The sequence below is a fragment of the Phocoena phocoena genome, chromosome 3 (assembly GCF_963924675.1).
Source record: "Phocoena phocoena chromosome 3, mPhoPho1.1, whole genome shotgun sequence".
Taxonomy (NCBI): Eukaryota; Metazoa; Chordata; class Mammalia; order Artiodactyla; family Phocoenidae; genus Phocoena; species Phocoena phocoena.
In genome coordinates, this window is record NC_089221.1 from 61093879 (window position 1) to 61116976 (window position 23098).

A 23098-nucleotide genomic window follows, 5' to 3' on the forward strand; every position below is an offset into this window, starting at 1 on the left:
CAACTTTCCGAGTAGGGAGAATAAGAATAAAGAGAAAGGCAAAGGCAAAAGCCTGAATTTGTCCTTGTCTATTGGAAAGCAATGGCTTTCCCGGGAGACTTGCCTCTCCTCTAGACTTCTACTTACACTTCTTTGGCCGTAACTGTGTCACATGGTCACCCAGCTATAAGGAAGGGTAAGAAATACAGATTTTTAGTTAGGTGTATTGATACCCTGAACAAAATTTGGGTTCCCTTGTAAGGAAGAAGGGAGAATGGCTGTTGGACTGACAACCAGTGTGGGGCCTTTAGGGACTTTCCACCCCCTCACTTGTTCCCGTAAACCAATTCTTCTCCCTATCGTGCGCCACTCCTTCTCCCTATCGAAACCAATTCTTCTCCCTATCGTGCGCCACTCCTTCTCCCTATCGAAACCAATTCTTGGAGTTTTTCAGTTGACGGGGACTTGCCAGACAGCGGGTAATTTTCCAGTTGCCCGTAACAGGTATACGCCCTAACCGCCACAATGAACAGACAACTATAACGGCCAGAAGGTGGGACAAAAGTTCCTAAGCCAATGAATTCAAACGTCACCACATTTACCCAATCATTGTGAGAATATACCCGCCCTATGAGTAAATAAACCTATAAAAAGTATGTGATTCCGCTTTTAGGGGTTCCCCATCGGCCTCCTGCGTGAGGTTCAGGGAACCCCGGTGCATCGGCTCCTAATAAACCTCTTGCGTGTTGCAGCGGCTCTCGACTCTTGGCGGTTCTTGGGCGAGTTGGAATCCCTCGTAGACCGTTTGGGTCTAACACCAGCAGTGTCTGCCACAAAAACATTTTTAAAAATTGAAGGCAGAAAGGGTTTGAGTCCCAGGAACTTTGGAGGCAGTGAGAAAATGAATGTATTTAACATTGTGAATAAAAGTTTCTTAAAAGCTCAAGCTCAGGACAAGGATATTACCTATGTTTCCACCAATGGGCAGTTAGACATAGTTCAGCATAAGCTGGCTTGAGTGATGTTTTTAAAGAACTATCTAGTCACCTTCCCACTTATGCTGTAGGATGCCTGAAAGGCACCAACTAGCAATGAACACCCTCAAAAGAATTTAGCAATGATGCATAATTGCAAATTTTTGTATTTGTATCCAATTTTGATGCCAACAACCTAATGATGGTCGGTTGCATTCAAAGTACAATTCAAATAGCCAAGTAATTTTTTACACATCCAAACTTTAACTTGTATCTCTTAAGCTATTGAAGGGTAATCATTTCCTACTACCCAGAAACTTCTTGCATCCCTTAATCTCTCCTCTTCCTATTCACCCACACACTTTGTTATATTTTACAAAAGTATCAATCCACAATAGCTTGGAACTTTTTTTAATGGTCCATCACCACTGAGTTTGATAAAGTACTGCCCTAGTCTAAAGGGTTGATTTTTGCATATTAAAGGTCTAGAATGGGTCTAGTGGAGAGAGACTCTCCTTGGAGAGTCAGCATTCTCCACATTAGGCATGTGTGATGGGTGGGGGCAGCATGGGGAAATTTACAATATAGTAATCTTTTTACTCATTACACAATTATACAATGAAGGTGCAAAGTGTAAGTATTTCAGTTGGGGGTGGAGAAGATGGGCTGCCTAGTTTCCTTTGGCTTCCTTCATTTAATATCACTCCAGGGTTTTAGTGTTACACCCACCCATTCTTTCCTTGGGTCTCCAGGGGGAGGAAACAGTTAATGGGCAATTGACCAGAAGTAATACAGAGCAATAAATCAGAACTACTGAAATGCTATGGCTCCCTAGATATTCTTGTGTGATATCAAATAGCAGGATCAGACAGGAGAGTGTTAGCTACCAGATTCAGCATAAATTATGACAGGTGAGTGTTCATTAAATATAGAATTGATGATACGCTAAAAGAAACTGGATATAAATCAAGTTTTAGTTAATCGATAGTATTCTTCGGATGTGGAATACAGGTTTCCCTCACTATCCGAAAGTAGAGCAAGCCTACGTAAACTTTCGTAAGCCAAGACTTCGTAAAGCAAAGAAGCAATTACCGTTAATTTAAATGGAAAAATGTGTGAGTGTTCCCAGACCCCAAAATAACCTACCAAATAATATATAAAACCTAAAATAACACGAACATAGGGTAAAAGCAGGAGTGATATGATAAATGCATAGGCTGGATAAAGTAGAAATAATGTATGGTACAGTGTAGTTTCGCTTATCGGAACCAGGAAGACAGTAAGCACACTGGAAGGCAGAGATGTAGTGATGATGGTGTGTCAGGCTGAGGCATGGGAAGCTGGGGAGGTGGGAGGTAGAGGACAGGTAGGAGGGAGAGGGAGACAGTCACCTATTAAGATCTCATCACCATCTAAATCCATCAGGGCAGACAAGTCACTAACATCTACACCTTCTGTGTCTGCCTGCCTTGATGTCTGCTGTGGCTGATGTGGAAGACTTGAAATATGACAGTGTGCTTGACTGCTTGGCCTCATGCAATATGCTGTCACAGAATTCTTTGTAGGTACTCAAAACATCCTGCAAAACTGCCCTAAACCTACGTGCCCTTTCAAAATTAAAGTCATGCTTTTCTGCAATCACTGCAGCTCTGCCAGTCAGGGTGAAAGCTCACACAAGTGCTTCATGGTCGGTTCCTGGATGACCCTCTTCACCTGTCAGCTGTGGGTCATGGAATGCCAAAACCTCTTCAACATCATCTTTGCCAACTTCCACAAACACAGTCACTTTTGCTGTATGTATTGTTGTTGGTTCAAAGTCTTAAAATACTTCACTGTTTCGGGACACAGTGTCCTCCAAATGCCATTTCTCATCGAGATGGTTAGCCTATCAAGAGCATCTCCAAGGTTGATGATTACCAGTTTTATATTGTAGCCTTCCCAAATCTCTCATAAAGATGCTTCAGAGTTGCCCTTTCTGTCAATGGCACTTACAATAAAACACATCACATTTTTTTCTTTTTTATTTGCGGTACGCGGGCCTCTCACTGTTGTGGCCTCTCCCATTGCGGAGCACAGGCTCCGGACGCACAGGCTCCGGACGCACAGGCTCCGGACGCACAGGCTCAGCGGTCATGGCTCGTGGGCCCAGCCGCTCCGCGGCACGTGGGATCTTCCCAGACCGGGGCACGAACCCGTGTCCCCTGCATCGGCAGGCGGACTCTCAACCACTGCACCACCAGGGAAGCCCAACATTTTGTATAGAGTAAGCCTTAATTGTGGCTACCAGGCCTGGGTCACACGGTTGCAGCAGTGACATTGTATTCAGTGGTAAGAACACAACACAAATGTTACTGCCATACTCGGTAATGCCAGGTGGATAAGCAGCACAATTATTGACAATCAAAAGACACCTATTATCGTGGTTATTTTCTCTACAGTATTTTTCAACAAAAGGACTAACATATTCACTCATGTACTCAGAAAAAATCACTTGGGTATTCCAAACACTTGGATGTGAATGAAACACAACAGGAAGTGTATTCTTATCAATGCCTTTGAGTGCCCTCGGGTTTTCTGAATGGTACCCTAGTAGAGGCCTAAGGACAGCATCACCAGTGGTGTTAATAATAGGTATTAGCATTAACCTGTCCTTCAGTGCTTTGTGTCCCTTAGCCTGCTTTTCTTGTATTGAAATTAATGATTTGCTTGGCAACTTTTTCCAATAAGTTGCTGTTTCCTTGCAGTTAAACACTTGCTTATACAAATAACCACCTTCTGTAATGATTTCCTTCAGTTCTTCTGGGACCTTTTTTGGCAGCTTCAGTATCAGCTGAAGCACTCTCTCCAGTAAACTTTAAGCTATGAAACTCCCCTCACCTCAAAAACTGATCAAATCACCCATGACTACCTTTAAATTCCACTTTTGCAACATTTTCGCCACCATCAACCAGTGCTTTCTGTTTCAGCTTATTGAAAAGACTGACTGATTACTCCTTAGGTGTAGGATAACTTAACTGAACGCTGCACTTTGTATACTTTGTACACTTTGCTCCTAGCAGAACCTATAGTGATTTCAGCAGCTTTGAAGAATCTCTCTTTCTGGGTGCAATTAGTACAAGTGGTGGACGCAGTCAAGTTCGATGCATGCACAGTATCTATTTTATTCACCACGATCGAAACAATTACATCCAGTTTTATGCTAAGCACAACATCCTACGAGCTCTCTTAGGCTTTTCTGATACCTTAGGACACATCTTTCTAATGGGTGCACAAAATAAATGGAGATAAAGAACAGATGTTCACAGACACGGTTCAAATCTGTGGAGGCTGATGCTGAGATGCTGAGGGTAGTTCTCAGGAAGGAGCTTGGTGGTGCCAAGCTCGCTGCTCTGAGTGCTGCAAAACAAATGCTGAACACTATTTTCAGCTTTTGCCTTTTTAAATCAAAGTGGAAATCCTCTCCAGATTTCTTTTGTTAGCAAAAACAGGTATCCGTAGAAGCAAAGTGGTAAAACTCAAACTGTAGAAAGACGGGGGATACCTGTATCCTAGTAACTCAGTGCTTGGGCTCCAGCCTGCTGAAACTCACAGGCTCCTGGAATGGCTTTAGATCAGGTTAATATCTGTTATTGCTGCACACAAAATGTCCCCAGCTCAGTGGCTTCAAACAACCACCATTTATTATTCCTCACAAATCTGGGGTGGTGTGGGGCTGGCTGATCTCTGCTGGGATTGCAAAGGGTCTGCAGTTTTCCTGGGGCCTCTGTCAGGCTTAGCTAGAGTATCTTAGCTGGAACAGATCTGTTCTATGTGTTATTTATCCTCCTTCTGAGACCAGCATATATGCCTAGGTGTGTCCTTCTCATGGCAAGGCCAGGAATCCAAGAAAGCAAGCAGAAGTACTAAGGCCTTCTGAGACATGGGCTGGGAACTGGTCCACTGTTCTGGCACATCCCCTCATTCAACCTGCCAAAGCAAATTACACAGCCAAACCCAGATTCAAAAATGGAAGGGAGGGCCTCTATAGTGAAGGAAACCACAAAGTCACATGGCAAAGGATGTGACTCCAGGATAGATAAAGAAGTGGGGCCATTAATGTGATTTCCACAGCATCTACTACAAGTGATAATCAAAGGGCTGAAGATTAAATTAGACGTAGGGTTTACTTGAATCACTGCCTAGATAAGAACAGCTCTATTACTGACTAGTGATACATATATATAGAGAGAGTTAAACTTTTTCAAACAGAATCATAAAATCAAGGGGAAAGAGAAAGGAAAAGAAAGACAAATTAGAAAACAATGAAAGGGGAAGGAGAGGAGCAAAGATGGCAGTGGCAGTGATGGTAAAAATAGGACTCCAGAGCAGCACCTGAAGCACACATGTACAGTGAAGAGGATGTAATCATGAAACCATAGAAATGATTTTTCTAATATGAACCATTGTTTTTAAACAGATGTCCCATAAGAATCCAAATTTCTGGCTTTCCTTGAAAAGTCAGAAGCTCTGTAACACTGGGTTCACATTCCCACGTGGGTTCACAGTTCTCCAGAACTGAGTAGTTGCTGCCCTATGCCCTGTGCATTTATTTGATTTATCTCCTTAGCCCTTGGAGCCATTTGTGTTTGCTTTACACACTACTTCTACAGCCAGATCTGTTTCTTAAGCTTCAGACGGGCTTCTAGAATGCTCATTACTTACTGAGCATCTGTACTGGATGTCCTGAAGGAACCTCAAACTCCATATGGTCAACAAAATCAAAACTAAAGCAACCCTCCCTTGTGTAACATACTCTTCTCCAATGGTCCCTACCTTCTTTCTCCAAGCTAGAAAATTATCCATCACTTTGACTTTTCTTTCTCTAAAATACTAGAAAAAAAATTTTCATTCTCAATAAAACACCAGAGTGCCTAGGAAATACCTTAGAAAGAATGCCCAAGACCTTTTACAGAAAAAGTATTAAAACTCTATTAAAGGACAAAAGAGAATGAATAATTTGAGCAACAACAACAAAAAGAATGTATGTGGATGGGATATCTTAACAATGTAAAGTTTTATGCTATTCCTTCCCGAATAAATCTATATATTCAATGCAATCTTAATAAAAATTCCTTTGTATATTTTGAGGATCTCAACAAACTCATTCTAAAATTTACATGGAAAAATAGAGGTTCATGAGTAGGTCAATTTTGAAAAATAAAAGCAGAGTGGGAACTTGCTCTAGCAGATATTAAGATATACTACAAAATCAAAGTGTTGAATGTAGAATAGCTCTGGCTAACAGACAAACAGAAGAGAATAGAGAGCTCAGAAATGGACTCAGATATATATGGGAACTTGATGGATGATAAATGTGTGTGGAAAGAATACACCTGAATCCCTCCAGTTAAAGTAGAGAACTATAAGTGAAGGTTAAAATTATAACCTTACAGAAGAAAATATGACTCAGGGAGTGGAGAAAGACTTCATGAATAAGATTCAAAAGCCCAAATCATAAAACATATGAAATAAAATGAAGTTGAATAAAGACTGATTTGACTTATAAAAATTAAGGATTTCTGTTCAATAAAAGACACCATAGATGAATTTAACAGATATATGACAGACTGGGAAAAGATCTCTGCAATATCTAAAACTGTAAAGGATTAATATCTAGATTGTAGAAAGAACTGCAAAATAACAGGAAAGAAATAGGCAAAAAAATTATGAATAGGCAGTTCACAGAGGGGAAAGTCCAAATAGCCATTTCAATAAATATACAAAATTCTCTGATAATCAGAGAATTGCAAATTAAAACAACAGTGAAATACCTCATTAAACTCATAAAAATGGCAAAAAAAATGTACAAGAGGGACTAATATTATGTATCGGAGAGAATGTGGAGGACAAAGAACTCCTTGTGCACTGTTGGTGCCATTCTGAGAAGCAATATAGCGGAACGTAGTGAAATTAAATGTTTGCCCTATGAGCCAGAGATCACATGCCTTGCTATATATCCCAAAGAAATGAATGCACAGGTCAATAAAGTGGCATGAACAAGGATTTTCATTGTGGCATCAATTGTATTAATAGAGAATTGGAAATAACTTAGATGTTGACAACTAGGGTAATAGGTAAATAAAATGTGGTATATGTAAACCTTGGAATACTATGCAGCACTTAGATGTACGACAGCAATATATATGAATTTTAAAAACATCTTTAGTGTGGAAAAAATAAGAAACAGCATAAGATTTAAAACCAAATACTACTTATGTAAAAGAAATGCACAGGAAATATAAGGATAGGATAGATTTATATTTAAGCTCATATATCAAACATGTGAGACTGGGTGCCCATATTGGCAGAAAGGAGGTAATGGGACTGGGGACTGGGGATACAGAGCAATTTTAAAACAAAAACAAAAACGAAAATAACAACAACAAAAAAACCCCCAAAAACAGAAAAAGAGAAGATCCATCCATGGGCTAATGTTGATAATGTGTTGTAAACTAAGGAGTATCATTACAGTCTGAGGTACCAAATATCAATAATAACTTAGGAAAAACACTATAAAAACAAAGATTTATTCGAGAAGAAATATTTTAGACTATGAAGGGTGCCGAGTAGTATGTTTCTCTAGGGCACTGGCCCTGTCCACTCTACTAAGTACCTTTTGATTTGAAAACTAGGTGTGGCAGACTGCTATTTACCTACTCAACAAGTATTTTCTCTTTCTTCCATATTTATAGAACCCTTTATTGTTAGAGGGAATAATGTGTCCAGCTCAGAAAGACACATACACACACACACACACACACACACACACACACACACATACACACACAATTCCCAGCCCCACTTGCAGCAAGGTGTGAGATATAAACAGAAGTCACTGGGTGGGGCCTTGGGAAAGTCCTTTTGTCCCTTGCCATATTGTAAAATGAATTGACCTGGAGGCTGGGAATATGCTCTATGAATAGAAGAGCAGAAAGACAGACGGAGCCTGAGTCTCTAAAGAGCTGGTTGAGCCACCTTACCAGCTCTGGACAGCCCATCTCCAGACTTCTTTAATGTAATAGAGTAACCTCCTAATTTGTTTAATAAGCCACTATAAACTAAGTTCTTTTACTAGAACCTTAATGCAATTCCCACCTCATACACAAAGCTTTTATTTTTGCTCAAAAATATATTGTGACTCTTTTCTTCCAGACTGATGGTCAGAGGTAAGTTATAAACTAGTGGCATGATAGGTCAGAATTTAGGATTAAATGGATTACCTTTAAGACAAATCATTGCTTCAAGTAGCAGCTAATAAGCTTATTTATTCCTTCTACAATGAATGGTTAAAACTTGAAATTTCTCATCTATAAAATGAGAAACTGGAAGTCCCTTTACCTTAAAGTTACCTTACAGGTGGTGTTTATGGAATTCCTTACCCTCCCCCCCCAAAGGTGAAGAAAGTGGGAAATATAGCTTTTATTTTAAAAGATTTGGGTAAATTCTTGATTAGAGTCATAATGCATTAAGGTAAGTCAGATTTCAGGGGGCAGTACATCTCTATTTTACATCGGGGAGTACATATTCTGCCTTCTCACTAAATATCCTTTGATGGCTAGAAGATCACTGTGGTGCCATTTTGGACTCTTAAAGCCTAAGGAATAATGTGTGCAGGACCTAGAGAGGGTAGGTCCCCGCTGGAGAACTCACCGCCTGTGACTTAACTAGTGGGCAGTGCACGGGACAAAAAGCACACAGAGCAGCCACTGAACTAGGACATCAAACAGGATTCTTATGTTCAGCAAATATTTAAGGATACCCGCTCTGTGACAGGCACTGAGCTGGGCCCTGGGAGACGACAGGCAAGACGTAGTCGCTGACCTCCATAGGTCTCAGGCCCGGCATTCCGAACTCAAGCTCTAATTCTAAATGACGTTGGTTAAGAAGGAAAAGTGTGTTCCAAGAAGCCCTCATCAGTTTAAAGGCTGCTGAACAAACGCCTGTTTCACATAGACGAAACACGAAATAGATGCACTGAAACAGAAAAAATTTCTCTCCTACTTCCGTAGAATCTTGCTGCTTACTTTCCCACTAGGGATGCTTCTCTCTTCAAGCCAGACCTATAGGAATTTGCTTTCTTTTCCTAGGGGGCCTAACCTCACGGAATCCGCAGAAGCACTAAGTAAGCAGAGCGTCAGAACACTACGTTCACAGTCCTGGTTTAGCATCAATTCTATGAACCCTGGCAAAACATTTCTTGGAGATTCACTGTTCTCATCTGTAAAACGAGGAGCTAGGAAGTGCACTCTGTGCAAAAAGTCTGAAAACGTTTTGAAAGTGTGCAAGGGTAAAATCCCGCGACCAGAGGATGGGCGATGTTCTGTTTATCCCTCCCGGGCTACTGTAGCACCTTTTCCGCCAGCTCTCCACGCCCTCCCGTCCCGTCCCGTCCCGTCCCGCCCCGCCCCGCCCCGCCCAGTCCCACCCAGTCCCGTCCCGCCCCGTCCCGTCCCGTGCACCCCGCAGCCGGCGGAAAGTGCGCCTGTGCGCTGTAAGGCCCTTCTCGCCTTCCGTCGCTTCCTTTTCCGTCTCGGCCCCGCCCACCGCCGGCGCCGTCGTTTCCGGTTCAGCCCAGAAACGGCCCAATCGCTTCTGGTTCCTGCTTCGCTGGCCAGCCCATTTGTCCAACGTTTCGGTGGCTTACTCGGTCTCCGGGGCAGGTGGCTACCAATAAAGTTTTACTCTTTCAAAGCCGGGAGGACTGGGCCCATTCTCGGTCCCCTTGCTGGCTGGCCGCAGTTCGCCTCGGCTACAGGTAACCAGCTTTAGGGCCTCATGGCCGCGGGCCGCCGCAGCCGGGCGGGGATGAGGCCGCCTTTCGCTGCCCGCGCGCTCCCGTGGCTTCTGGGTCCGTCGGCGTCCGTCTCAGCTTGAGCGCAGTCCCTCCGCTCCCGCGGGCCGCTTCGCGCCGGACCCCATGGCCTCTGAGGCGCCGCCGCCTTCGTTGTCGCCGTCGCCACCTCCCTCCCCCGAGCCTGAGCTGGCCCAGCTGAGGCGGAAGGTGGAAAAGTTGGAACGCGAGCTGCGGAGCTGCAAGCGGCAAGTGCGGGAGATCGAGAAGCTGCTGCATCACACAGAGCGGCTGTACCAGAGCGCCGAGAGCAACAACCAGGAGCTCCGCACCCAGGTGCGCGGTCCGCCTCCAGCCCCACGCCCCATCCAGCCCGAGATGAGGCCTTCGAAGTCTAAGATAGCCTCAGAAGGTCTCCCTGGTAGGGCCCAGGACTGCTTTATAGAGTACCTGAAAGAGTCAAAAGTTCAGTGCGATGATAATTCCAGGTACATTTGAAACAAACCTAAGCGTTGGGCTACTCGATTTAGATAAGTGCGTGAGCTGCAGTTGTGGCCGGCGTGGAGTGCACTTAAGTACTTCAGTCTTAATTCTCACTTGTGAAGTCCCATTGGCAGTAGGCACATTTCTAATATTTTGTTCTAGATCACTTTTGAGTTTGTTAAAGCGCCGGATTTCAATCAGAATCCCATTTATCATACCCTAGATGTGTGAACTGATATTGAGCCTCAGTGGCCCATAAAATGAGAATGCTAGGACCACACTGGTGGAGGTTAAATCAAAGTAAATGTCAACAGACTGTTTTACAGTTTTGTAAATTGCTGAACGCTAGGTATGTGTGAGGTTGTTCTGGGCATTCATCTTGAGTAGTCTAGTGGAAGTAGGGAAGATAGAACTGTCTTCGTTAGAGACACTAAGCAGCTAACTTTGTTCTTATAACATGCAGTAAGGACAAATATTTAAACTCGCATTTAAAAAATCTTTTAAACAGCATAATCTTTTCAGCTTGATCGTTTTGGGCAGTCGCGCTCTTTCCCAACAAGTTATTTCCGCGTAATTATTAATTTCAGTTAAACTGTTGTCTAGTCTTTTGGCATATATTGATACATTTCCTAAAACCACAAATGTAGGCTGAACGTTAAAGTATCATCAAACTGTGTTACCCTTTGCTATCAATCTATGAAAATAACCGCTGAGTTGCAATGACTTTCTGTGCCCATTGTATAGAGTTGTTAACATTATGACATAACCGAAAATTTGTGTTTTGTTACTCAACAACTATTTATTGGACAACTACAGTGCACAGCGACTGTGCTAGGAGACTACAGATATTGTTAAAATATTGTGGGGAAAGGGGAGTAAAATATGATGAGCTGTGAAAAAAACCCTTTTATAATTCTAAATTGTAAAAGTACTGCTTGCTATAGAGAACCTAAGAGAAAACGTTTTTGCTAATCTTTGAAGAGCCAGCGTTTTGGTTATTAGTGTTAATTTGCTGGCAGTCTAATATGAAAAATTGAAAAGCATAGAAAGCGGTAACTTTACTAGTGATAGTAATTATTCTTCTTTATTATCTTTCTAGTCAGCCTCCCCTGGTGGTGGGTGGAGTTTGTTAACTGTCATTCCTAATTACTAGATAGTGTTTTATCTGGAGCAGTAAAAATTTGGCTTGAGAATTGAGGGTGAACTAGCAGGAAAGTACAATATGTACAGGCTTTGGAGTCAAAGAAACCTTGTGCAAATTACTTTCTTTAGATTTCTCACATGTAAAATGGGGATTAGGACAACTAATTTGTAAGGTGGTTGTAAGAATGAATGAGATGTTACCCACAGTACCAAGTGCAGTGCCTAGCATGTAGCAGATTCTGTATAAATGGTCTTGTTCATAGTAAAAGTGGTAGTAGCCAGAGCCAGGATTAGAGCAAGGCAATCAGTAGCCTAGGGCGAAAAATTCAAGGGGGCACTCATTCTCAGGTATGACTCTATACTTGCATGAAGCTGAGAGTGAATGTCTCCTTAAATTTTGTGCCTTAGGTGCCTTGCTCGCTTCACTCTAGTTCCTGCCCTGGTGGTAGCAGCGGATCTGATAATCTGTGAAGTGCACAGATAATCCGAATATAATCAGTCTTATCACCTTTCTCTTTTTAAGCTTTATGTATCATTAAAGAAGCTTGTTTTTTGGTTTTGTGCCTATAATGGGTGTAATCTCACACTGAGTTCCTGTCTGACTGAGCTGTATTGATGAGGCTGCTCTTCATCTGCTTATGGGTATTTTTCACGCTCAGTTGTGATGGCCTTGGAATTCAGTGAGACACAGGGAGGCGAGATGCATCTCTGAGGCAGTCACCTCTCTTTCCTTCTGCTCCAGTTACTTAATTATAAGATTACTATTTCAAGGAAAAAGTATGTTAAAGTATATGAGTGGCATTATTTAAGTGAATGGTTAATTCCAGGTGGAGAACACTGAATGATACTAGATAATTTAATTCAATGATTTAATTCTCCTTAGGGAGAACTGCTGACTGATTAAAATAGTAGTATAAAAACTTTCTTATTTGTTAGAAATAAAGGATCCTGTTCACTAAGTCTTATTAATTTAGTCAGTCTGATTTTTGGAGGTAATAATTTGAGGTTAGCTAGAGAGTATAAGAATAAAAACATCTCCTTCTGCAGATGTAAAACGTGAAAGCCAATTATATTGTAGTATTTTCAGTTTTTCTGAAAAGGAAACTAGCTGATATTGGTACTTCTCCAAACTTTTACCAGGAAAAATAATTACTGTAATTTCAGGAGAACAGTGTGTATATTATTAGATTGCTGTATGGTTTATTTTTCCTAAAGCCTTGCTTTCTTTCAGGTAGAAGAGCTCAGTAAAATACTCCGTTGTGGGAGAAACGAAGATAATAAAAAGTCTGATGTAGAAGTACAAACAGAGAACCACCCTCCTTGGTCAATCTCAGGTATTCTGCTTATAGTGAAGATATCCTAATACTACTACATTCAAATCATGCTAACATGGAGTTTTCTTTAAATTCTTTAAATTTAGAATCTGTGTACATCTAGATAAATAGGAGAGCTGTTACAAAGTTGACTTTTCTCCATATGATTTGGTATTTTCAGATAATCGATTTGCGCTTTTGGTGGGAAAGTAATGTATTGTTATTCCTGTAAATACGTAATATTGCTAATATGCTTTCAGTGGCACATTCACTGAGTAATTTTTGCTATGCTGTAAGCCATCTACTCTCATTTGACCTTACTTGTGACCAGGGGCATGTGTTTTCTTGTTGATGTGTTCCACTTAGCATCAATTCAGTGTCAGTCTCTAGGCCCTCCTGGGAATGGGGTGAGCCTACAACCCAGGCCTTGTTAGTGACATTATGTTGTGAGGCAAAATAACTGAGAAACCAAGTTTTAATAAATAGGGATAACAAGAAATGATCTTTCCCATTAAATTTTGCCTTGTTTTATTCAGATGCAACTTAGCAAATTGCTAAACACAGCAATGGTATAAACATTACGTATCTGTATAATATTATGTTTTTTAAAAAGTCAGCACCATGAGCAAAATTTGACAGAAAAGGTCAGCCCTTGACATGTTGTCATTTGATATTGAAGTATACTGTGGTATGTAGTTAGACGTTAAGAGTTGCTAATTTTTTTATTTTTTTTTTGACAGAACACAACCTGTTTTCTCTTTTAACTCTTGCTATGGAAAATCCAAATCTGCTTACCTTTTTTTCCTTTTTAGCTTGACAGCTAGGGAACTGAAGGTGACATTAGAATCAAAGATATATATCTCTGCAGATTTATTTGGACCATTAATTTTAATCTGTTAAAATGTGTATAATTATAAAAATATGGTTTGTTTGCAACGTGTGATCTTTTGTGTTCAGTGCCAGTGTTTTGGAATTAAGCCCTTTTTGTATACACTATTCTAATATGATATCACTTAATTTGTTTTTGCAATAGATTATTATTATCAGACATACTATAATGATGTTAATCTTCCAAATAAAGCATCTGAACTCCCAGTTCAGGAAGATCAGGATATCAAAGCTTCTACTTTTAATTCTAAAGACCAGTCACACATAGAAAATGATGCTTATGCTGGTACTGATATAACAGAAAATGTTAATTGTGGACAAGAGGACCATTTTGCCTCAAATTCACAGGTAATAAAATGCTTCACTTGAAACTGTTGATACTCAAGAACTTGTTCTTTGTTGTTATTACGTAGAAAAATAGACTTCTTTGGTTTATTACAACATATACAAGGGTTGTAGATGTTCTGCGTGTAATTATGCAGTGAATAATACAGTTTTTGAGAAGTAAAAATTAGAACTTGTTCGTATGTGTAACTTTTCCTACTCTGTTGTGTTGCAAAAATGTATGCTGTACATAAACTAAACAAAATTTGTCAGTACGTTTGACTCAACCAAAAAATTTTGAGCAACCACAATACCATGTTCACACCAAATTTTTTTTTAATACTTCCTTTATGTCAAATATCTTGCCACTGTTCAAATTTCCCAGAATGTTTTATAAATTTCTTTTTACCATTTGTTTGAATCAGGATCCCAGTAAGGTTCATACAGGGCAACTGCTTGATGTGTGATGTATAATTTATACCTTTCTTCTCTATCTCTTTTCTAAAATTTTTTTTCCCCTTGAGCCTGTAATTACTGAAGAAGCCAGATCATTTGTCTTAAAGAATATTTCAGTCTGTATTTTGTGGATTGCTTCCTTATGGTATTAGGCATTTATTTTTGAGTAATGGTCACTCACTTACTTCTAGTGTCTTCAAAACTGGGTCAGAAATGAATTAACTGATACACTAATTCATATTTTTTAAAGTGGGTCAAATTGTAATTGATAGCCATCCCTTTCCATTGCAGAAATTGAGGTCTTATTATTCAGAATAGTTTTTAGGCCTGTTTATTGTTTCAAGTTCTGCTAACTTTTATATTGATATGAGGATGTTTTTGTCCTGTTTGACATGATTGTATCGTACCTAGGAGCCAGCATCTGTGTTAGCAACAGAAGATACATCCTTAGAAGGTTCATCACTAGCTGAAAGTTTGAGAGCTGCAGCAGAAGCTGCTGTATCACAGACTGGATTTAGTTATGATGAGAATACTGGATTGTATTTTGATCACAGCACTGGATTCTATTACGATTCTGTAAGTATCTCAGACCTTTTAATACTGTATGGTTGTGTTCTTAGCTGCTTGAATACCAAATATTAAACCCTAGGTTGAATTAAGATAAGCAGGGAGCTGCATGTAAAAATTTATTTAAAGCTATTTGGCAAGAGTAAAGATTTATAAAGTAGCTTATGATACTATATTTCTATGTTTATTTAATTAAATAAGTTAATTGTGTTATTATAGATTAATATTTTAGAGAGCTCTAACAACCTTTTATATGTAAAGTAACATACAAAAATGTTAGCATATTTATTAATAAAAGGAGACAACTACATTTTGTAAAATGTTTAAGAACCTAAACTAAAAGGAAGTAATGTTGTTAATTCTAGGCTTGGGGTAAGATTTTTTAAAAATTGTTTCAAATACTTATATCTTTATGAATCCATTTTAGACCACAGAGGATTCTTTTTCTTAAATTCTTTATAGCATGTTTATTATTAGTCATTGTTTTATATTTTGTGACTTCTAAGCATTTCACTTTTAAAAAATCAATTTGTTAACAGTGAGAACTAGGGAATTAGTATGGAATCACAAATATAATGGACCACGGACTAGGACAAAACCAGAAAAGAAAGTTCTTGATTTTTAATATAGTGTTATGACTGTTGAAGGTCTGGTATTTAATTGGATTTTTTCAGGTTTGGTGACAATGATCCTGGAAGTTATATACCCACATACCTCAACCTCAGTGGTCTACACATATGATCTGGTCCTCAGGAATTACAGAATGTAGTGCCCCAAAGTGGAGCAGATATTCACCATTCCAGTTATTGGAACTATTATTAACTACTCTAGGGAACGTAATGATAATAGTAAATATTTTAGTTAGATAAGGGATTTCATTAGCTTGTCAGTTTGTACTTGGTATAGTACTTTGTAAATACTTTGTAAAAGAGGGTTTTATTTTACAGGAGTATGCTAATTGACAGTGCTTATTAATACCTAGAAAATTAATGTTTAAACTCTTATTACCAAAGAAAATAGCTATTAATTACCTGGTTTCTAGAAAAATATGGAATTTCCAAGTATATGACGTTAGTCTTTGTCATTCTTCTACCTTCTTTTCTGTAACTTTCTTCCTGACATCTGTTCTGTAAATGCTTAATTACATTCTGCAGGTTGTGTCTCAGTGGAGTAGGGACTTCAGTGCTTTGCCATTTTTAATGTGCTAGTTTTCATTTTAATTAATTTTCTTACATATTTGAAAATGTCTGTAGTTTGGACCGAAAGACATAGCAGATTAAAAAGATTTGAGTTGTAGAAGTTCTGTTATCACTGGAAATAAAGATCAGAAAGCTTCCATTCAGTTTTTAGCTGAAGGAAAGATAGTGAGAATTCTAAATATTTTTGTAAGAGATCTACAAAATGAATTAAAGACAATAAATTGCAATAGTATCAACAGTTAGAAAAATAAATTATTCTTTTTCAGGAAGCTTTACTTGCTTAATCTCAGTATATATCTTTGCAAGATGTTTCCAAGTCTGATCTGCATGGATTTATGATGTAAATAAGATACAGATGGTTCAATTAAATCTTGGTTATAGAGTACTGGCCAGTATCTAATAAATGCAGATGATTACATAATTTTATCTTTCTCGTTTTTATCCATAATTTATCAAAACTCTATATTGCATGGCTGCTTTACTCTAAATCTTATGTAGTTACTTAGTGTAGAATTAATTGATTAGTGAAGACAATTGTTTATTGATTTCTTTGTACAGAATGTTATGTTGTAGTGTTCATGAGCTTAATTTTATTTTCAGATTTTTCTCCAGGATTTTGAATCATGAACATTGAAAGGCAACTCTTTGTTTTATGTCATTGAGGGGAGGGTTTAGGGGTTTATACTACCAAACCATTATCGTGTAATTATATGGAGAATGAGTCTGCAATTGCTTTTATATGGTCGGCTTTTTCTGATGCATACCTTAGTTTTCATGACTTCTAAAAGGTTTCTGTTGAACCATATGAAGTTGCTGTTTCTATAAGTAAAAAAATGGTCAAATATTGGCAATTTCATGAGCTTTAATGTAATACGTAAATGTATTCATTTTCCACACCAGGAAAATTAGAGCAGATATTGAATGGTAAAGTACTTTGGAAAACTACAAGCATTTTTCATTCTGTTACCTTTATTCATTTTTTCCAAAAAATACTATAGTTCTTAAAAGAAAATTTACTGTATTTGAATATATTTGTCATTTCTGTTGTTTATTTTTCTATTTTATTACATCTTACTTGAATAGAACTTATTGTTTTCTTAACTTTGAAAGGAAAATCAACTATATTATGATCCTTCCACTGGAATTTATTACTACTGTGATGTGGAAAGTGGTCGATATCAATTTCATTCTCGAGTAGACTTGCAGCCTTATCAGACTTCTGGCACAAAACAAAGTAAAGATAAAAAATTGAAGAAGAAAAGAAAGGATCTTGATTCTTCTACAACAAATGAGGAAAAGGTAATGTCATAATTTTAAAAATTTACATAATGGTGATATCATAGTTAAGCCAAAATTTTTGATGCAACTGAAAATCATTTAGTAACTGTATTTTAAACATATTCATTACAATAACAAGATATCAGAATCTATCAACCAAGAAGCTTTCACATGGAGCAAACATGGACTTTTCACAAATTCTCAATCACTGGAAGTAGAAAACATTTCTTAAAGTTTGAAGCAGGTAGATTTAGGGCAGATAAAATACTCTTGTGTTACATAATTTGGAAGAAGAACATTCATACCAGCTATTGATAAGTTGATGTCAGTGCACAATTCCCAATAAAAGAAAAACACAGTTTGTAAATAGGTATAGGTAAAAGTTCAACATTCTTAGTTTTGTTGAGCAATTTCTTCTTATGTTAGCAAACATTAAAAAAATCCATTGCTAGCAAATTTAGGATATGTATATATTCATTAGTTTTAATTGGTATCTTTTGGGAAAATGGATTATTTGTATCAATAACCATAAAAATGTTCATATGCTTTAACTGGAAAAGTCTCATTTCTAGTTTGTAATTTAAAAAAAAATTCCAAAGAAAGAAACATTCCTTTGTGTAGTTATACAGCAATATTTATAAGAACAAAAAAATAGATTTAAATGGCTGACAGTTATTGGTTAAGAAGATGATGGTACATTTAAACTTCCAGTTACAAAGTAAATGAGTCACAGGGATGAAATGTACAGTGTGGGGAATATAGTCAATAATAATGTAATATCTTTGTGTGGAAACGTGGTAACTAGACTTGACATTGTGATCATTTTGTAATGTATAGAAATATTGAATTGCTATATTGTGCACCAAGAACTGAGGTAGTGTTATAAGTCAGTTACATTTGAAAAACAAATAAATAATCTCATAGAAGATGATACCAGATTTGTGGTTACCAGAGGCAGGGGGTGGGGAGAGGGGGATAGTTAGATGAAGGTAGTCAGAAGGTACAAACTTCCAGTTATAGGGTTAATAAGTACTAGGACTGTAATGTACAACATGATAAATACAATTAACACTGCTGTAAGATATATGGAAGTTGTTAAGAGAGTAAATTCTGAGAGTTCTTATCACAAGGAAAAAAATTTTTTTGTTTTGTATGAAAATGAGATGATGGATGTTCATTAAACTTAACCATGGTAGTAGTTTATGATGTATGTAAGTCAGATCATTATGCTGTAAACCTTAAACTTCTGCAGTGCTATATGTCAATTATAGCTTAATAAAAATGGAAGAAAAAAGGAAGAAAATGATAGTACATTTAATTGAAAAAACATTATTTAGTCATTCAGATGGTAGTTTATACAGGCTGAGGGGAATTTTTAAAATACTTATGATACAATGTTAAATTGAAGGAAGGGAAGTAAAAAAATGTTATCAGTGCTCTTATTTCTACTCCCTAAATGGAATTAGGTTGGTGGTTTACAGGCAGGAAAGGAGGCTTATTTGTTATATTGGCGTTTTGTAAATTGTGGCAACTATTCAATACTTTACTCTTGATTTCTTTTTTTTTTTTTGAAATACAGTTGAAGTACGATATTATGTTAGGTTCAGGTGTACTAAATAGTGATTTGACATTTGCATACGTTATGAAGTGATCACCACCTTAAGTCTAGTAACCATCATCTTCCACATAAAAAGTTATTATATTATTATTGACCATATTCCTTATGCTGTAAATTGTATTCCCGTGGCTTATTTATTTTATAACTGGAAAGTTATACCTCTTAATCCCCTTCACTTCGTTTGCCCCCACTCCCAACTCCCTCCCCTCTGGCAACCATCCAATTGTTCTCTGTATCTATGAATCTGTTTTCCTTTTGTTTGTTTGTTTTGTTTTTTAGATTCCACATGTAAGTGAGATCATAAGGTATTTGCCTTTCTCTGTCTGACTTATTTCACTTAGCATAATACCCTCTAGAGTCACTAATGTCTTTGCAAATGACAAGATTTCGTTTTTTAGATAGCTGAGTAATATTCCTGTGTGTGTGTGTGTGCGCGCGTGCACGCCACATCTTTATCTATTTATCTACCAATGGACACTTCGGTTGCTTTCATGTTGGCTGTTGTAAATAATGCTGTGATGAACATTGGGGTGCATATATATTTTTGAGTTCATGTTTTTGTTTTCTTCTGGTAAATACGGAGAAGTGAAATTTCTGGATCATATGGCAGTTCTCTTTTGAATTTTTTGAGGAACCTTCATACTATTTTCCATAGCGACTGCACCAATTTACAATACCACAAACAGTGCAAAAGGGTTCTCTTTTCTCCACATCCTTGGCAACACTTGTTATTTGTTGTCTTTTTGATAATAGCCTCTAGAACAGGTGTGAGGTGATAATCTCATTGTGGTTTTGATTTGCATGTCCCTCATGATTAGCAGTGTTGAGCATCTTTTCATGTGCCTGTTGGCCATCTGCATTTCCTCTTTGCAAAAATGTCTATTCTTCTGCGCATTTTTTAACCTGGTTGTTTTTTTGATGCAAAGTTGTGTAAGCTGTTTATATATTTTGGATATTAATCCGTTATTGGTCATATCATTTGCGAATACCTTCTCCCTTTCACTAGGCTGCCTTTTTGTTTTGTTTATAGTTTCCTTTGCTGTGCAAAAGCTTTTTAGTTTGATGTAGTCCCATTTGTTTATCTTTGCTTTTGTTTTCCTTGACTGAGGAGACATATCCAAAAAAATATTCCTAAGACTGATGTCAAAGAGCATACTGCCTATGTTTTCTTCTAGGAGGTTTGTGGTTTCAGGTCATACATGTCTTTTTTTTTTTTGCGGTACACGGGCCTCTCACTGTTGTGGCCTCTCCCGTTGCGGAGCACAGGCTCCGGACGCGCAGGCTCAGCGGCCGTGGCTCACGGGCCGAGCCGCTCCGCGGCATGTGGGATCTTCCCGGACTGGAGCACGAACCCGTGTCCCCTGCATCGGCAGGCGGACTCTCAATCACTGCGCCACCAGGGAAGCCCCTTACATGTCTTTTTATACGTATATATTCATATTTTTTTATTGAAGTATAGTTGATTTATAATGCATTAGTTTCTGGTATACAGCAAAGTGATTCAGTAATATGTTTATATATATTCTTTTTCATATTTTCCATTATGTTTATTACAAGATACTGAATATAGTTCCCTGTGCTATACAGTAGGACCTTGTTGATCATCTGTTTTATATATAGTAGTTTGTATCTGCTAATCCCAAGCTCCTAATTTATTCCCTCACCCCCACCTCTTTGGTAACCATAAGTTTGTTTTCTGTGTCTGTGAGTCTGTTTCTGTTTTGTAAATAAGTTTGGGTCATGTTTTAGATTCCACATGTAAGTGACATATGATGTTTGGCTTTCTCTTTCTGACTTACTTAGGATGACAGTCTCTAGGTGCATCCATGTGCTGCAAATGGCATGATTTCATTCTTTTTTTTATAGCTGAGTAGTATTCCACTGTGTATATATACCACATCGTCTTTATCCATTCATCTGTCGATGGACATTTAGGTTGCTTCCATGTCTTGGCTGTTGTAAATATTGCTGCAGAGAACATTGGGGTGCATGTATCTTTTCGAATTACAGTTTTCTCCAGGTATGTGCCCAGGTGTGGGATTGATGGATCATATGGTAACTCTATTTTTAGCTTTTTAAGGATCTTCCATACTGTTTTCCATAGTGGCTGCACCAACTTATATTTCCATCAACAGTGTAGGAGGGTTCCCTTTTCTCCACACCCTCTCCAGCATTTATTATTTGTAGACTTTTTAATGATGTCCATTCTGACCAGTGTGAGGGGTTACCTCATTGTAGTTTTGATTTGCATTTCTCTAATAATTAATGAAGTTGAGTATCCTTTCATGTGCTTCTTGGCCATCTGTATGTCTTCTTTGGAGAAATGTCTCTTTAGGTCTTCTGCCCATTTTTTGTTTTGGGTTGGTTGTTTTCTTGTTATTGAGTTGTATGACCTGTTTGTATATTTTGGAAATTAAGCCCTTGTCAGTTACATTGTATGCAAAGGTTTTCTCCCAGTCTATGGGTTGTCTTTTTGTTTGTTTATAGTTTCCTTTGCTGTGCAAAAGCTTTTAAGTTTGATTAGATCTTGTTTATTAATATTTCTGTTGCCCTGGGAGACTGACCTAAGAAAACATTGCTACAATTTGTGTCAGAGAATGTTTCTCCCATGTTCTTCTCTAGGAGTTTTATGGTGTCATGTCTTGTATTTAAGTCTTTAAACCGTTTTGAGTTTATTTTTGTGTAGGATGAGAGAGAGTGTTCTGACTCCATTGATTTTATATGTGGCTGTCAGCTTCCCCAACACCACTTGCTGAAAAGACTGTTGTTTCTCCATTGTATATTCTTTCCTCCTTTGTTACATTTAAGTCTTTAATCCATTTTGAGTTTATTTTTTGTGTATGGTGTGAGAAAATGGCCCAGTTTCATTCTTTTGCACATAACCGTCCAATTTTCCCATCACCATTTAGAGGTGATGGGAAAAGGCAATCTTTTCCCATTGTGTATCCTTGCCTCCTTTGTCATAGATTAACTTCCCATATAAGTGTGGGTTTATTTCTGGGCTCTCTATTCTGTTCCATTGATCTATGTGTCTTTTTTTGTGCTGGTGCCATACTGTTTTGATTACTGTAGCTTTGTAGTATATTTTGAAATCAGGGAGCATGGTACCTCAAGCTTTGTTCTTCTTTCTTAAGATTGTTTTGGCTATTTGGGGTCTTTTGTGTTTCCTTACAAATTATAGAATTATTTTAGTTCTGCGAAAAGCACCATTTGTATTTTAATAGGGATTGCATTGAGTCTTTAGATTGTCTTGGATATAGTATGGCCATTTTAACAATATTCTCCCAATCCATGAGCACAGTATATCTTTCCATTTGTTCCTCTTCTTTCCTCAATATTTTATAGTTTTTAGAGTATGAGTCGTTTTCCTCTTTGGTTAGATTTTTCTTTTAATTCATCAATCCCTGAGCCTTACTTATTTATTTATTTTATTTATTTATTTTTGGCTGTGTTGGGTCTTTGTTGCTGAGCGCGGGCAGTTGTGGCAAGCACGGGCTACTCTTCGTTGCGGTGCACGGGCTTCTCATTGTGGTGGCTTCTCTTGTTGCAGAGCACGTGCTCTAGGCACGCAGGCTCAGTAGTTGTAGCACGTGGGCTCAGTAGTTGTGGCGTGTGGGCTCTAGAGCACAGGCTCAGTAGTTGTGGCGCCCAGGCATAGTTGCTCTGCAGCATGTGGGATATTCCTGGACCAGGGCTCAAACCTGTGTCCTCTGCATTGGCCACTGAGCCACAAGGGGAGTCCCTCTTTGGTTAGATTTATTCCTAGGTATTTTATTCTTTTTGATGCAGTTGTAAATGGGATTGTTTTCTTTTTTTAAAAAAATATTTCTTTATTTGGTTGCACTGGGTCTTAGTTGTGACAGGCAGGGTCCTTAGTTGCGGCTGGCGAGCTCCTTAGTTATGGCTTGCAGGCTTCTTCGTTATGGCTCATGGGCTCCTTCGTTGTGCCACATGGGCTCCTTAGTTGGGGCAGGCGGGCTCCTTAGTTGCGGCTCAAGGGCTCCTTAGTTGTGGCATGCAGACTCTTAGCTGCGGCATGCATGTGG

At 38.4% G+C, this 23098-nt stretch overlaps 1 protein-coding gene across 1 annotated transcript in view; it reads left to right on the forward strand.

Moving 5' to 3' along the window:
* The first annotated feature begins 9909 nt into the window (after positions 1-9909).
* AGGF1 (angiogenic factor with G-patch and FHA domains 1) overlaps positions 9910-23098 on the forward strand; it is a 46455-nt gene continuing 33266 nt past the window's right edge. The window contains exons 1-5 of the mRNA XM_065874525.1: positions 9910-10119; positions 12641-12743; positions 13756-13958; positions 14802-14966; positions 17267-17455. Coding sequence (XP_065730597.1) covers positions 9910-10119; positions 12641-12743; positions 13756-13958; positions 14802-14966; positions 17267-17455 — 870 coding nt within the window. The remainder of the gene's footprint in view (positions 10120-12640; positions 12744-13755; positions 13959-14801; positions 14967-17266; positions 17456-23098) is intronic.